Source organism: Cavia porcellus, unplaced genomic scaffold, assembly GCF_034190915.1.
Source record: "Cavia porcellus strain 051 isolate PalLab524CR breed Dunkin Hartley unplaced genomic scaffold, mCavPor4.1 scaffold_13, whole genome shotgun sequence".
NCBI classification, from domain to species: Eukaryota; Metazoa; Chordata; class Mammalia; order Rodentia; family Caviidae; genus Cavia; species Cavia porcellus.
Genome location: NW_026947496.1, coordinates 67,537,556 through 67,555,049, shown reverse-complemented (window position 1 = coordinate 67,555,049; position 17,494 = coordinate 67,537,556). Strand labels below are relative to the sequence as shown.

Below are 17,494 nucleotides of genomic sequence, written 5' to 3'. Positions count from 1 at the left end.
TCCATTGAACACTGGCAAAATATCCTGACAGAAACTAAAGACAGCCTTCTGAAACTTGAAGAGAGATTTATGGCATATGATTGTGAAAGAAAAAACCTCTTAAAAATAACAAGGAACCAGAAAGAAACAATTCAAAGGCTAGAAGATGACAAAAAGATACATAACTTAAGAATAAAGAATGTGAGTGAGGAAGCAGGAGCAACCAAAAATGAAATACAAAGAATATTCACAGATATATTAAAGCAAAATTTCCCATGTATAGCAAAAAGAAATGATATCCAGATAAAAGAGGCATACAGAACACCAGCTACCTACAACCAAAACAGATCTACGCCTAGACATATAATAATCAAGATTCCAGAAATCCACCAAAAGGACAGAATATCAAAAGCAGCCAGAGAAAAGAAGCAGATTACCTACAACGGGAAAATTATCAAAATAACAACAGACTTATCAACACAAACTCTTAAGTCAAGAAGGGAATGGGGAGAAATATTCCAAGTCCTGAAAGAAAATGATATGCAACCAAGACTCATATACCTGTTAAAACTCTCTCTCAAAATTAATGGAGAAGTAAGATGCTTCCAAGACAAGGAGGAACTGTGGGAGTTCGTGGCCACCAATCCAACCCTACAGAGAGTGCTGAAGGACATTCCAGAGAAAGAGAGGAAGGGATACCAGGATTCCAGCAACAGTGGCAGAGAGGCCTCAATGAATGGGGCAGACAGTGGGATGAGGGAATAAGGTGGACAAATTATAGCAGAAAAGTGGCGTAGCAGACGTGAGGCAGAGACGGTAAGCTATAGTCTTTAGTATAGACAGCTCTAAAACTCTATAAAAAAGGCAGAGGTCATTGTTAATAGTGTATCAGGATTTAAAAGACACAGTAATCTTATTGCCGTATTTAGTTTGAATTTAATTTGTTCTGGTTTGTCCACTCATGTCAGATTTGAGGGCACAGACATCTGACCCAAAAATAGGTTATACCATGGTAATTATCCTTACTTTCCTATTAACTTAAACTGAAATCCTGTATTACTTACATTGCCTTACTATGACTGATCTTAATTGAATCCGATTCATAAGACCATGGGTTGGCCTTGGCTGATTTTATTTGAATTTGGTATGCTTGTTAGTATCAACCCTAAAAGTAGAGGCAACTACTCTGAAGATGACAAGATGTAAAGGATATCCATACTGGTATTAACTATTAACAGCTCTCAAATCCTACAATGCTTTCAAAGTTGTGTTTTTATATAAATAGGTCATACTATGTTTAACTATATTAAGCCGGTGTTGTGGACCAATCTATTGAAAATAACAAGAGAAAACATAGTAACTAAGGAAGATCACCTATATTGTGGTCTTATATGTCTTATTCAGTGCATGTTTTTCTAGGGATTTGTTTTGCTCTCTTGTTACGACTTGGTTTTCCCTAAAATACAGAGAGGATAGATATATATGTAGAAGTTCACACATGAGTTTTTTAAAAATTATTTATGGTAACAGATTATATAATGCAAGATGTAATGAATAGATACTCTGAAGAAGAGACACTAAGAAACCCAATGCTAATTTTGTAACATTATGATATAAATTCTAGCAATATTGTTCGCTGATTAGAATGACATTGGTCTGGTCTCTTGAGTTCAATTTCAGCATATGTAGAGATGGGGACAGCTACCACAAAGAGAATGAGAGATGCGATGGTAGTTATTATTGTCTTCCCTAATGTTGGATCTTGAAGACCTAAAAAGCCTTCATCATCCTATAATGATTTGATTAGTTCTATAATATGCAATAAGTATATAAAGTGGGTGAAGATGGGGACAACTATTTGTAAGAAACTAGAGACATTTAGATAGTGAAGATCTTCAGTGGACTTGCTTTGAAATCTATATTTCTTTAAATTGTTTTTTAAGTGTTTTGTTGTTTTGATATGTTTAATCTTACCCTCTTTCAGATGTAAAACAGGTGTGTAGGGCTGATAATCATATTACTGAATTTTTGTTCGATCATTGAGCAGAACTGTTTGCAGTGTCACTTTTTGAATGTCATTCTAAATACTTTAATTTTGTAACCTGAACAGCTATTTCTAAGATGACAATATGTAACTTGTCAACCAGCAATTTCTTATCATTTGTTTTTCTGTAATTTTGTATTATTTCTACTCTTTTTTATCTCCATGTATTTTTTTGTTTCCTTTTCTTTAAATAAAAAAAAATTTTTTTGGTTACAATAAAAGGCATGATGCTGTTAATCCTCCTTACTTTACACAGTTATCCGGTCACTCTTGCCACTTTCTGAAGCAGTTCTGAAAGTCCTGTATCATGAGTTTCTTTATTTATGCTATTGTGACTGCTTCAATATCCTTTATCAATTAACAGTGTTCCTCTTTCATGGTAATCTTCACTCTGAGGAAGAACTAGAAGTTGAATGGTGTAAAATATGGTATGTAAGGAGGATGAGGACACATTGTCATGTTGTATGAGCCTGCCTTGGATGGCACTTGACAGCCACACTTACTGTATTTTTTATAACACCTTGCAAAGACACTCAGAGGATTTCTAGAACTGCCTTAGAAACTGAAAAGAGTGTTGGGATATGTTCAAAGCGAGAGGGCCTGTTGTGCAAAAGAGTAATGGCAATGTGCCTTTTAATGTAGTAAAATTTTCAGACTTTAAACATTGACCATATATTTTGACCAGACCTTGCATAGATACAGTTCCCACCTTACAATGGCTGGATTTATGATTTTTCACCTTTATAATACTGTGAAATTGTATGCATTACAACCATTCTGTTTTTACTTTCACTATAGGTTTCAACAAATTACACAAGACATCTAATACTTTGTTATAAGACAAGTTTTGTGTTAGATTGTTTTACTCTAAGCTAATGTAAGTATTCTGAGCATACTTAAGATGAGTTAGACTGAATTATGTTTTGAGGTGTATCAAATACATTTTTAAGAATATTTTAAATTTATGGTGGGTTTATCAAGATATAGGTCCCATCATGAGGCAAGGAACATCTGTATGTCCCACAGTTTCTTTGTCCATTTTCTTGCTGACAAGTTGTCTGTTTTGGCGATTGTCAATATTACTGTGTTAAACTTGGGAGTGCAGAGAACTTTACAAGCTACATATCATTTTCTTTGGGTATCAGTCACCAAGAAAAGGATTGGCTTGATCATATGGCAGTTTGCCTGTAGTTATCTGATAAACTTCCGTATTATTTTCCATAATAGCTGTACCAGTTTATGTTCCCACCCTTAATGTACAAGGGCTCCCTTTTCTCCATACTTTCACCTAATACTAATTATGCCCCATCTTCTTGATAATAGCCATCCTGACTCATGTGAGGTGATCCTGTTTTGGTTTTGACTTGCATTTCTCTATTGATTAGCAATGTGGCAGAAACTTTTTTTTTATTTAAAGAAAAACTAAGCAAACCAATAAGTGGATAGATATAATACATATTTTCAAAGAAAAAAATAAACAGTACTAAATCACTAGTTGATGTTTACATATTATCCTCATAAATAATTGTTCAAGATACAAAAGTGGAACATATAAGTGGGAATTCAAACAGCGAGATTGCAAATAGTTCTATTCAACTATCCAACCATAACTTTGTAATATGGTTATCAATACTATACACTTAAACATACATTCAGTTATCCATATCTTCATTTATGTTGAGATTAAACAAACCAAAGCAGACTAAAATCACTCTGGACAAAGAATAATAGTATTGCTGGATTTCACATCATGACACTCCAGGATCAGCACTGGATACTGTAGTGTCTTTTTTTCTTTAAAGTATTTGTTCATTTCATCATGTATCGTAAGATCATTTCTCATAAACTGTTTATAGGTTCTATGCATGCATGAGTCTTAACATGTGTTTCTATCCTTTTATATTAGAAGAGGAAATAAAACAAAGTAGGACAGAACAAAACATATTCCTGTAGATACATAAAACAAAACAGATATATAAAATTGCTTACAAGATATTCTACCATGGTTACTGTGTTGTCTCTTGTTATCTTCAATAGAATTGGCTATATCATCAGATATAGTATAATTGAATATATCATTACTTAACAGTATTGATAGAAACTCAACTTTGTAGATAGTGTAAAACTGCAAAAACAGGTAGTAATCAAACCAGAATTGATATCATAGTGAATCTTGTCATTTTCAGTATAGTTGTCCATACTGAAACTCGGACTTGATATTATCAATTATAACAGTTTTGAATAAAATCTGTCAATAACCAACAGCAATCAAAAAACCAGATTTAACTAAGATCAGTCATGATATAACAGTATAAGTTATACAGGGCTCCAGATGAACTTAATAGGAAATTAAAGATAATTACTGTGTTATATCCTGATATTTTTGGGATAGCTGACTGTGCCCTCAGATTTAGTGCATGTAGACAAACTGGGACAGAATAAGTTCTATCTAAGCAGAGCAGAATGAGTAATATGGGTTTTGATTCCTAATACACTATTAACAATATGTTCTGTTGTCTTTTTAAAGACTATTCCTCCCCTTTCACTCCCCTAGGGAATACTATGCATTTTGAGGTCTCACCAACACCCTCAGTTTTAAATTGGGGGCCAACCTGCTGTTTACTTAAGTGATTCCGAACCTTCTCCCTCCTGAACTTGATCTCTAGTTGTATTCCTTTACCTATTAAAGGCTGTCTTTCCCACCTATCCTCAAATACTAGTCTGGTTGCCCCTATTACTCTCTGGTTCCCTGTCACATAGAGCATTGTTTTCTCGTATTTGATTTTTGGTCCATGTACCCTTTTTCAGGTTAATTATATTTCCTATAAAGAGCATCTCAGTGGACCCTACTTCCTGATCTACTCTGCCTGTGATTCTCCTTTTTTTTAAATGTAGTGTATCAAGGCCATCTATATTAGAGATTATAGCCAATCTTTTCTGCCTCGTTTCTGTTGTGTTCTTTTTCCATCATTAGTTGTCTGTTTGTCTTCATTTCACTTTCTGCTCCATTCATTGAGGCCTCTCTGCCACTGTTCCTGGAATTCTGGTACTTTTCTCTCTCTTTAGAATGTCCTGTAGTATTCTCTTTAGAGTTGGATTGGTGGTGGCAAATTCCCCCAGTTCCTCTTTGTCTTGGAAGCATCTTGTTTCTCCATTCTAGAGATAGTTTTTCAGTGTACATCAATCTGGGCTGGAGGCTATTTTCTTTCAGGGCTTGCAATACTTCACTTCAGACTCTTCTGCATTTGATGGTTTGTGTCAAGAAGTCTGCCGTAATTCTGATGGGGTTTCCTGTGTAAGTAATCTGTTTCTTGTCTCTGACAGCTTTTAATATTCTGTTCTTATATTGAATTTCTGGGATCTTGATTATTGTATGCCTGGGTGTAGTTCTGTTTTGGTTGTAGGTGGCTAGAGTTCTGTATGCTTCATACATCTGAATATCATTTCTTTTTCCTATATTTGGGAAGTTTTCCTTAATTATTTCTGCGAATAGCCTTTGTAGTTCCTTTGTTTGTACCCCTGCTTCTTCATTCATATTCTTTGTTCTTAAATTATAGAACCTCTTGTCGCGTTCTAGCCTAGTATTGTTACTGCTTGTTTCCTTGTTATTTTTAAGAAATTTTTCCTTTCATGATCCCACATTGCAAACCTGTTCTCCAGTTTGGATAATCTATTCTTAGTTTATTTCAAGCAGTTTTGCCAGCTTTCAATGGAGTTTTTAATTTTCTGATAATCTCTTTGAACCTGCTTCATATACTCTATGTTTTCTTTATATTCTTCATCAAATGATTCTCCCCTTTTTGTGTGTGTTCCTCCATTCTTCGATCTGTGTCTTCTTGGGAGGTGCTTAGCATTTCTTTTATTAATCTATTTATATCTTGCTTGACTTGGTTAAATATTTCACTTTTGAACTCGTCTGTGAGGTCCTGAAGATATTTCTTTATGTCCACTGGTGCCGTGCCTGATATTGTATGTTTGCTATGCTCAATCTCCTTTGTATTTATCTTTCCTGGATCAATGTTCTCAGGGCTGGGGGCTTGGGACTTTTTCTTGGGACTTTTTCTCTTCTCATATTTTTTGTTTCTTCCATACAGGTGTATATAAGGCCCCAGTTTCTTTCTTTGTTGGTTATAATTCTTCTTCTGAAGCACACTGGCTAGATGGTCCTGCCCACTGCAGGGTGCTATTGAAGTGCAAACAGGGGCAGTGTATGGTGGCCCCTCCCCTCTGGGTCATTCAACCTGCTTAGGCCTTCACTGCATTAGTGTACATGGGGCGTAGGGAATTGGTTTGGGAAAACCTATTGAATCTCAGCTAGGGGCATGACCCAGGCCAAGTACACCCCACCAATCCCATTTGGGAAGGGAGCAACTCACTGAAGTCACTGCTTCTCCTTGTTCTTGCCACTCTCCCTGGTCCCAGAATGTCATCTGTTGGAGCCCTTTTTCTGTGGAATGGTTTTATTCCTAGCACTCACCGCAGGTCGAAGCAGGTTCCTCACCAGCTCAGCTCTCCATTTGGCTCGCTGACCCCCAACCTCAGTGTGACTGCGTTTCCAGTGATTTGAAGCCGTGGGGTTTTGGGCAGCTCTGTATGTCAGGGCTGCGTGAGTACAGGTGCTGCAGTGGGTTCACCAAGCCTTTAGCTGTTCCCAGTAGTAGCACCGGGACTGTATGTTTGATTGGTTCTTGTCATCTTAGTTTCTTTCTGGATCGAGAATATTCATCTCCCTCTGTTCAGAACTCCCCACGCTGTATTATTTTGAAATCTCAGTTGACTATCTCAGGGAGCCTCTGTAACCTGCTGTTGTCTATCTGCCATCTTTACTGGAATTTCCTTTGGCAGAAACTTTAAAGGTCAAAAAGAGCAGAATGATAGATCTGGAGTGCTGAAAGAAAAAACCTGCCAACCGAAAATACTGTACCTAGAAAACTTGCCCTCCAAAGGTGAGGGGAAAGTAAAGACTTTTTTCACCACGAGGCCTGCTTTACAAGAAACATTAAAAGGAATTTTAGTTGAAAAGACTCTAAACACCAATAACAGAGCATAATGAAGTAGGGGACTCAGTGGTAAAGGCAAATATTTAGAAAAAACCAATATTGCATTATTGTAAAAGTGGTGGGTAGTAATTTTCATTTCTATAATTGTTATCTAAGCTTGGTAAAAGACAAATAACTGTAACCAAATTATCTTAAGGTATACATAATATTAGTTGTAAAGTAGGATATTAAACATATAATGGGGAGAAAAGAGAAAACAAGTGTTTTAATGCAAGTAAAGTTATTATCAGTTCATATTACAACTACAGGATAATTTATGTAAACTAGGTGACACAGAGATGCCTATAGAAGTTACACAAAAGAAAAAGGATCAAAACCTATAAATACAAAAAAATTTTTAAAGACAAAGAAGTAAAAAGGACCAAAAGAAATTACATAGAAAATACTTAACAAAATAACAGTAGTAGGTCCTTACCAGTATATTAAATGTATAGACTAAACTCTCAAGTAAAAATACATAGTGACTGAATGGATTAAATCTGCACATATACACACATGTAAGATCAAATTGTATGCTATCTCTGAGAGCCTTACTATTAAACTAAGGATACATATAGAAAGGGAAAAGACTTCATAAATGGTAATTCTGCTTTGCAAAGCAGAAATGACTCATACTTAATCAAAGTAGACTTTAAGTAAAAAATGTCTCTGAGACAAAGAAGGTTACTTACTACTCGGTAGTAGCAAAAAGAAGATATAGCAGTTATGAATACACATGCGTTCAAAATCATAGTATCAACACATAAAAAACAACTGTTGACAGATCTGAAAGGTGACCTTGATTTAAATACAGTAATAGTAGAAGATTTCAGTACCTCATTTTCCATAATGGATTACACGTCTAGACAGAAAATCAGTGAATAAATACTAGGCTTGACTACTACTGTAGACCAAGCAGACCTGACATACATAAACACAAGTTTCAAATTAACAAGAAGACACACTTTTTAAAAAAAGTGAACAAGGAACATTCTCCAGGATGGATCATATGTTAGGTCACAAAACAAATCTGAAGTTAAGACTAAAATAGCACGTATTTTTTTCTGACTACAGTGCAATAAACTAGAAATCAGTAATAGCAATAAAATGAGAAAATTGTGAATTTGCAGTTGGTGGGGCTTGACCATGGAATTTAATCTCTTCTGTGTGCAGTCCCTATAAGCTGGGGTGCTTCAGTATGATTTCAGGACCCCCAAGTCCCATTTCTACGTTGACTCCCATTTTTTTTTTTGTACTGGGACTTGGACTCACGACTTTCTGCTTGCCAAGCAGGTGCTGTACTGCTGAGCTATATCCCCAGCCCTGAGTCACACACTTGACTCACAAGCTAATGTGGCTTTCAGCAGCTGTCCATGTGACCCTTTCCATGGAAAGCAGGATTTCCTTGGCACAGAGTGGTCAGTTTCCCCAAACAAATGCCCCAAGAGAGCTAGAAGGAAGTTCTGTTGCTTTTTATGGCCTTGCCTTGTAAATCATTCAGCATTATTTCCACTGTCTCCACAAATCCTGATTCCTTATAAAGTCACTTCGTAAGGAGAATGATAGGAGATATCATGGCATTGATTCTTGGAAAGTATTATCACCTACACAGAAGTAAATTCATGTCCACTCTTTGGCTCCATTGTTTTTCATTTCCCCATCAAGTAGGAAATTTCATCATGTTTACTCATATGCACAGCTGAAGTTGTAAGGTTCAGTGGCAGGAGAGAAGGGTGGCAGAGATCAGGAGGGCAGGGGCTAGACTTCACAGTCTCTGCCACAGGGTGTATGTAGGTCATAGTCTCTGTAGTTCTTCTCTTCTTACTCCTCCTCTCACCGCATGCTGCCCACAGCGCCCGGAAGTCAGGCTGTCTCTCTTAACTGTGAAATGGGAAAGACACATGCAAGAAAGGAGCTGTAACCAAGGAGTAGATCTGGGGTTTTATGATAGATAGTAGATAGAAAATCTTCAAAAAAAAGAATGCATAAAATTATGAATACAAATTTAGATTCAAGGCCTTAGTAGAAGTCATATCAGCATGGAACATTCAAGCTTACATTCCATCAGCTTAGTAGTGGGGCCACCTTGGTTCTTATTCTAGTCCTAAAGCTCACAGGCCTTCCTGTCTTCCTGAGACATCAGTGCCGTCCCTGTTTACTCTTCCTCTCTTTTCTCCTTGGCTGAGATGGAAAGAAAGGCACAATAATCTTGTATTGAAATCTCTTGGAAATTTGGCTCTCTCCTTAACCTTGTAATATTCAAAAGAACAAGGGAATTTCCTCTTCATGCTTAAGACTTCCATGATTTTCCACCATAATCAAGGAAGGGAATTTGGCTGGGACACTTTATTCTTTTGGAAATGTGGCACATGAATATGAATTTCCATAGGCAAAATTACTTTGTCTGGTGGAGTCTAGACTGTTCATTGGCCAACAAATCTGTTGCAGTCCATGCTAACAACCTGAGAAGCTTTCTGGATTTACTCTAGGAGAAGGAAACAAACCACCTGGAACTTATAGTGTATGCGGGTAGGTAGGAAGACGCTCACAAACGTGGGTGGTTAACAACAAAGAACTTGATTAAATTATCGCTAAAATGGGAAAGAAGCTCTTCTATCCAAATCCTACCAGAATGAGCAAAGCCATCTCCATCATCTGGAGCATAGGGAGACTGCGGTCTATCCCTAGACAGAAACAGCAGCAAGGTAGATACCAGCCTGAGGGAAGAAAGGTATTCCCTCTGGATACCATGGAGGGAAGACAGCTCTAGCCCCTGGAAGAGTGCTGCTCCCTGATTTCCTGGCTGTCCTCCATGGGTAGGCCAGAGCTCAGGCAAACTTTCTGGAAATGATGTGGGTTTTGGCATGCAGGGCACTAGGTGGGGCTTTGATTGTGGAAGTCCAATGTTGGTTAGAGAAAAACACTATTTTCTACAAAATGTTGGCTGATTCACTCAGAAACTGGAAAAAAAAAAATCTCTCCTGTTCTGTTGTGGTGCCCTCAGTCCAATGGCCTGCTTGGCTTCCGCATTTCCTTTGGGAATAAAACTTCAATATGGTTCCATCTCTCAGGCAGAATCTATCTCAAATATAGATTTTTATGCCTCTTCAAAAGAACAAGTTGGAGAAGTGAGCAGACTAAAGTCTAGTTTTTTTTTAAATGGTGCCAAAAACTGATTCAAAAAATGAAGAGTGAAGGATAAGGGAAAACTGGCTCTGCAGAGTGACCTTGGGCCAAAGAAAAGAAAGGATAAAAGCAAAATGAAAGTACAATCTGGCCTAGCAGATGCATAGCAGGCTATTGTGAACAGTAACAATAGCCTATATTCTAATTCTTGACTCAACTGGATCCATCTGACAGCATCTCAAAGCTATTCTTAGATAAGCACAGCCTGACGGGACACTTGTCACAGATGCTTTTTGCAAACACTCCTGAGAATGTACTTCAGTGGATTGAGAAGTGATTCACGTAAGGATGGACTCCTGACATCTAGACACTGTCAACTTGGAGGTTTTGGGAACCTTAAGGAGATTTCTGTCACCATGTAGGCAGCTGACTTCTTGGAGGGGGGAGGACAACAATAAAAGTCTAGGGAACACTTCTCAAGGAGGGGATTGGCCCTTATTTACTCATTTGCCACGAAATCCTAATCCAGCCTTCCTGTGTGTCTTTCACAGACTATCTTTGAAAGGAACTGCCGATCTGAGGATTGTGCTGCCGACCTGCAGCTCCAGGGTAAACTGTTGCTCTCCAGGTAGGTCTGGTTTTTTTCTTTCAAATACTTTGTTCTGAGAAGCTCACTTTTCTTGACTCCAGGTCCCAAACCTGAATGTTCGTTTTTCCTCACCAAAGTGGTAAACAGTATTTTGGTGACTTTTGATGCTATTTTAAACTGAATGTGGTAGCACATGACTATAATCCTAGCTACTCAAGCAGCCAAGGGAAGATAATTCCAAGTTTAAGACCAGCCTGAGCAACTTAGACTGTTTCAAAATAAAATCTATAGTAAAAGAAAGACTGGAGTATAGCTCAGTGGCCGGTGCTTGCATAGCAGGCGTAAGTTCACTACCCCCAAAAAATTTTTTTCAGAAGGTTTGTTATAAAATAATTTAACAACAGCTATTATTTGGGGGGTATAGTTAGTTCTTATTTCTGTGTTTTTGAGATAAAGTCTCACTGTGTTGCCCATTTTGGCTTCAAATTGTGATCTTCCTATCTGAACCTCCCAGATATCTGGGATTGCAAACATGCCTAGCTGATAGTTTGGGTCTTGTTTGCAGTTTTATATATCTCACGATGAAGCTTTTATTTCTAATTTCTGTGTGTATTTGTGTGTTGGAAGGATATTTTATGTTTAGTCACTGCATTAAGTTGAAACTATAGAAAATTGCTAATATTTGACTTTTTGAAACATTATGAATTAAATTATTATTATATAAAAATTCTTTTAACCCCCCCCCCATACTTCACAGTGAGGTCTGCTTTAGCAACAAGCAGTGTTTCCATTGCAGGAGGGAGGTGAAGGAGAGGAGTAGGCTGTCCTGATCCAAGCAAACAGACCATCTCTTTATTATTTCAGGGTTTCCTCCCACAGTATGTGACTCCCCCAAGGCTAAAGGTGAACTCTCCAGAAGTCTTCTGTTTCCTCTTTGCCAACCTTTTATTTTAGACTTCTTTTAGGATCTAAGTGTTTGGTCCTGAATCATTGTGCCACATTTCAGAGAATGGTTTCCTTTTGTAATAATGCCTTCTGAAGATTATTCCTTTTGAAGTTAGCCTCCATAAGATTTACTGCCATTTTTCAAAGCAATCATCAGTTTTGAGTTATTTTATAAAATGCAATAGTGACTTTTTTTTTGTAAAGTGAATGTTAAGTTTGAATGGAATAAAAGAAATGTCCCATTATGAATCAGGGACTGTACTACATTTTTACTTTCCATGATAAACAATCTTTTATTCATCAAGGGAAAGTAATACAATACTATGATTCTTTTTCTATTTAAATTTATTAAAGGAAGGTGATACATTGTCTTCCTCCCCAGCACATATATATGCCTGTAAACCACTTAAATATTGATTAGCATTACTTTTACTCAGGTAAGAGTGGTACCATGTTTTGCCATGCTTAGAATATTACTTTAAATCCATGGAGTGGAAAATAGAATTGTTTAACATTAGGAAGAAGGGCCTCTGGAGATAATTATAGAAACCAATTCTAAAGATGTTTTGTAAATGATTAGCTTATTTTAATTTTAAGTAGATCTTTCAAAAGAAGATACTTTTGAAAGAAGGGAAAAAAGTAGCAAGAAATAAAAATATATGAATTTATTTTATCTTGAGGCAAACTATAAATACTGGAAATTTATTTTGGATAATAGAAAACTTTTTGTGGTGGGAAAATGCTCATTTGAGCCCAAATTAAGTATTAATTTGGGATAATCCTGATACTCTTCCTACCCATTAATTGATGATCAAATCCATCTCTATTGAAATGTACATAATGTACATTTTATGTATTAAGTTGTAAAACTAGGCATATGGTCAGTAAAGCAATTTATGGCTTACAGCCATTTTGATTCTAATTTGGCTTTTTAAGGATGTAGTCAGAACCAGATTTGCTATGTGAACTCAGTAATTGATAATACCAGAATAACTAGTGTATCCCCAGAGCTCAGACTCTCATGTATCAGCTAGCTATTGCCCCTCAAAGTGCTGCATAACAAATTACCCTACAATACAGCAGCATAGATAGCTTGTATCTATTATTATTGAGTGTTGACTGGATTCTGCTGAATCTTGGCTCACGTATACTTGCATCTGGATTCAGTGGGAGATAGACTATAGGCTTGAGTGGCTCAGTTTACCTTTGCTACATGTGTCTTTGTTCCTCTGGAACCAGTGGGTTAGCATGACCTTGTGCTCACAGCGTGCAAAGGTCGTTAAGGATAAGCACAAACCTGCAGTGGATCCTAAGGATAGGCTCAGAACTGGAGCACTGTGATTTCAGCCTTATTGTATTGGCGATGGCAAGTCAGTTGGCCAAACCCAAAGTCAAAGGAAAATATTTTCTGCCCCTTTGGTAGAGCAAACTACAAAGTCACACAGCAAAAGGTATAACGAATTGGGACCAATGATGAGATCTGCTGTAGCAGGTAATGAGCAGTGCAGCCTGCCTCTCCACCCAATGTTTTAGTTTTGAGGGCCTTTGTTGCAATTCCATTTTCCTAAAATTTAGACATAGCCCCTGGACAAAATGAGACTTTTGCAACCTCAGAAGAAATGTTGTTCTTTACTTTTTTGAATTTTATGACAAAGAATAACAATAATAAAAGTCATTACACTTTATTATCTTCAAGTAGGTACTTTTTGTACAAGACATAAACTACAAAGATTCTTATAAAAAAAGCAGCAGTTAATAACACAAACATCATTTTCAACAAGGACAAACAGTATAAATAAAACAAATTAGCATATATATTGAAATATCTTTAAAACAATGGAATATGTAATTGGGAATGTATTTGAATTTCTCCCTACTTATTTATCCTTCTATTTTGCTCTTTGCAAATATATATTCATATATAAGAAACAATGCAGTATTTGAGCTTGTGAGTCTGATTTAGTTCATGTAACATTATATTGTCAGATTATATCCATTTACCTATGAATGTCTTTCTGGCAACATAGTACTCTATTGTATATAAATATCACATTTTCCTTATCCATGTATCTGATGATGGACATATATGCTGTTTTCAAGATGTAGCTATTTAGAATTTTTCTGCTATAAACATAGGTGTGCGTGTATCCCTGTAGTATGATTTTAACGCTTTTAGGAAGATACCTAGAAGGCATATAGCTAGGTGAAATGGAATTTCTTTTTTTTAATGTTTAATAAATCGTATATTTATGTCAATAAATAATATACATTAAGCCTAAAAATTTAGACATTCAAGACTACTTTAGTAATTAACATGTAAAACGAGACCCAATTTGCAAGAGTGAATGTTGAATAACATTTATTATGTACACTGTCATTTATAATCTCAATTGTTCTTATGAATTCTGGTTATTTTCATTATTTTGCTGAAGATTCTTATCACTTATTTAAGTGGTATATTTTTACCTACATAACATAGCACCTTCTTCTGAATTTCTGAAAAAGGAGAGAAACTAAAGATTGGTGTTTCAGAGTATTCTACATTTTAAATATTAAATCTTTCCACATACTTTTCCTCCTTACACAAAAGGCACTAAATAAGTTATATAAATGCCCTTATTATTGCTTTGATGTTTATAAAATCTGTGTTGCCTAAATTTTTAGGCTTATATAATTAAAATGTATACTTTTATGGATGTCAGCTAATTGAAATAAGTTAGCACAATCATTTACATGGGTTGTATACATACTGGAGGGCTTATTTCTTTTCTTTAGCTTCTTCGCACATGTGAAACATGAATAAAGTGTCCTGTTTTGCCATGAACAATGCAACCATTTTTAGGTTGACCGTGGCAAATCACACAAGGTTCAATGGCATTAAAGGGAAAACTAGATTCCACATTTCTTAACTTGTGTTTCTTTCTTCTCGAACTCTAACATCTTCTTGGCTGCTATTAATAATGCTACTGAAGTTGATGGCTGATACTAGTCCTCACTTTCTTGTGATTGGGAGGCTTGTGTGACCTTATCATTATTTTCCTCAACATATGACTCTTTGAAATCATTTGCCATGTGTTGAGTTTTTTAGGGTTAGGGTTATGGTTTGACTTTTTCAGGGATGCTCCTTTATCTTCAGGAATCCAGTTCTCACCGAGGCCCAACAACTGTTGCGATGTGATAGAAAGGGAGGATTCACTGCATTGCATGAAGTACACTTCCAGTAGTCAGCAAGGGAAATTTCAGGATCTTCTTCAAATGAACCTGTATCACTTTCTGCTGCTAAAACACAGTAACTTGATATACCTCATCATCTTCATCTGAGAGTTCTTGTCCTTCTTCACTAAAACTGTAATATTCTGAATCAAGAGATTTCAACTTCAAATTCTACACTGAAGCTGCATCCTGATACAACCAATCACCTGAACGCTCTAGGTCAGATCTGATGGAATCTGTCAGTTCCCAGCTGTTACTTCTTCTACATCTGCCATATTACACACAGAGCCAGGCTTTTGTCAAAAGAAAGAGAAAGACTATCTGATTTGTGGTATGTTCTTTGTCATTCATCAGACAGTTCATCTGAATTTTCTTCTGTCTCACCAATTGGTGTCTCTCTAGATGAAGTAGATGGATAGATATGAAATCTTAATAAGGGGTTCTCTTTTGTAGCTCTTGCCTAGGATCCCCTCGTTCACTCCCATCTTCCAGATGACATCTGTTCTCACTCACAGATGTGCCAGAGTCTAATGGTTCCTGCTGACTGACTGCTATCAAGTTTCTTTAGACCATTGTATATATTTTCCTGTGTTCCTTCACAGAGAAGCTTGGTTCGCCAAACAAATCTAGAAGATCATTTGAACAATATACAATATATGTTGTTTCTCATCATATAAGCTTTTAGTCACAATATACTGGCCAAGATAAAAATATGACCTCTTTGATAGTGTAAGAGGCTTTTTGTTCACCAACAGACTTTAACAACTTCACAAGCAACGGCTTTGGTTTAGCCAGGGTGTGGAGAAGCAGGAATCCGTGAGGTACTTACAGCACCATCGGTAGACACAAACATACTGGTATTGCACATTGGCCTAGATCGATACAGAAAACTTGCTGTATGCTGGTGATCCCAGGTGTGTATCTCCAGTCTCCAGTGAACACAGCTGCTCCTCACTGCGCGGTATTTTTCAGGCCTGGTTGTGCCCAGGGTTCCCCTAGGACGCCCGGACCCGGTAATCCAGCGCGCAGAAACCGGACCCCCTGAGCCTGAGGGACTGTGCTCCTCGCGGGCCCAGGCCTCTGGAGTGCTCAGATGCACTCAGGGTGGTGAGGAAGGAGGCTCCTGGTTGCGGGGGCAGCTGGACCTCCGCCGGGGAGAGGGTGGGGGTCAGGGCCACCCCGCAGACAGGCTTCTCCATTTCCCAGACACGCCGGGCCACGCGGCCCTTAAGCAACGAGATCCGCGGTGCGCGCCCCCTATCGCTCGAGGGGAGCACGCCCTGGAATTTCTACTTTTAGTTTTTTGAGGAATGTCAAGACTGATTTCCACAGTGGTTAAATGGTTTATCAACAGTGTAGTAAAATTCTTTTTTCACTACATTCTCAACAGCATTTACTGTTTTTAAATTTTAATGATAGCCATTCTTTTGGGGGTAAGATGGTCTCTCAGTGTAGTTTTCATTTGTATTTTTCTAATGGCTAGTGATGAAGAGCATATTTTCATGTCTTTGTCTTTCTTCATCTGAGAAGTGTCTTCATTTTGGTTGCCCATTTTAAAAATTTGGCCTTTTATTGGGGGTCCAACCTTTTTTTTTTTTTTTTTTTGAGATGTTTATATATTCCTGATGTTAGTTCTCTGGGAACTACCTGGCAAAAAATACTTTTCCCATTCTATAGGTTGACTCTTCACTCTGTTGGTTGTTTCCTTTGCTGTGCAGAAGCCTTTTCAATTTGATATGATCCCATCTGCTGATCTTGTTGTTATTGTGTACCAAATGTCTAAGCCTTTCCTTGGAATGAGTTATGTCTAGAAAGACCCCTGGTTTCTCAAAATAGCTTCTTACCTGGAACCTCCAGTAAAGAAACTTTCATTACACTCTTGGGTGCCTAGTTAGTTTCGCAGGAGCCATCAAAGAAATGTTTGTTGATGATTTCTAGGTGGAGACGTGACGCTAATCTGTGAGTTTGTTTACATGGGATTTCTCCTGACCTGAGTGTTCATTTGTTAGAGCTGGTAATGGTGAGAGGAGAGGTACAACCCACAAACTGCAGGCTCTGGATTTGTTCGACGTGGTTTAGTGGCTTGAACTAGAGGTGAGCTGATGTAACTGTATTTAACTCTCTTTGATTCATGTTGCGTACAATGGGATCTTCACTATTTCCCTGGTCACTAGTGCTGAGTACTATTGCAGAGTGAGCCATACGCGGGACTCGCTCTTCTGTTGTTCAGGGTCTGGGCAGGATAGATCCATGAGACAGGATGGTGGTGATGCTACCTGGTCAGTGGGAGAAAAAGGGTGGGTGGATTCTGACAGGGCGAGGGAGGAGGATTCAACACACTGGATGTGGGGGAAACATGAGCATAGGTAAAGAGAGCAGGACTCTCATGAGGAACTGTGGGTGTTGGGAACAAGCAGTTTGATCAGAACACAGTGAGAGGTAAAGCAGGGAACAAAGAAAGAAGCTAGATTGTGACAGATCTTTGAATTTGGGCTTCACCTGGAGCCAGAGGAACAGAGCAGAGTGCTAGCATAGGTGCATAACCCAGTAAGAATATAG

General features: G+C 37.6%; 1 protein-coding gene and 1 pseudogene across 1 annotated transcript in view; one reads left to right on the top strand and one right to left on the bottom strand.

Annotated features, from left to right (window-relative positions):
• Itga9 (integrin subunit alpha 9) overlaps window positions 1-17,494 on the top strand; it is a 410,762-nt gene that overhangs the window by 207,132 nt on the left and 186,136 nt on the right. The window contains exon 17 of the mRNA XM_063260331.1: window positions 10,740-10,816. Within this exon, the coding sequence (XP_063116401.1) occupies window positions 10,740-10,816 (77 nt within the window). The remainder of the gene's footprint in view (window positions 1-10,739; window positions 10,817-17,494) is intronic.
• Window positions 14,425-15,803, bottom strand: LOC101789303 (E3 ubiquitin-protein ligase Mdm2-like; annotated as a pseudogene).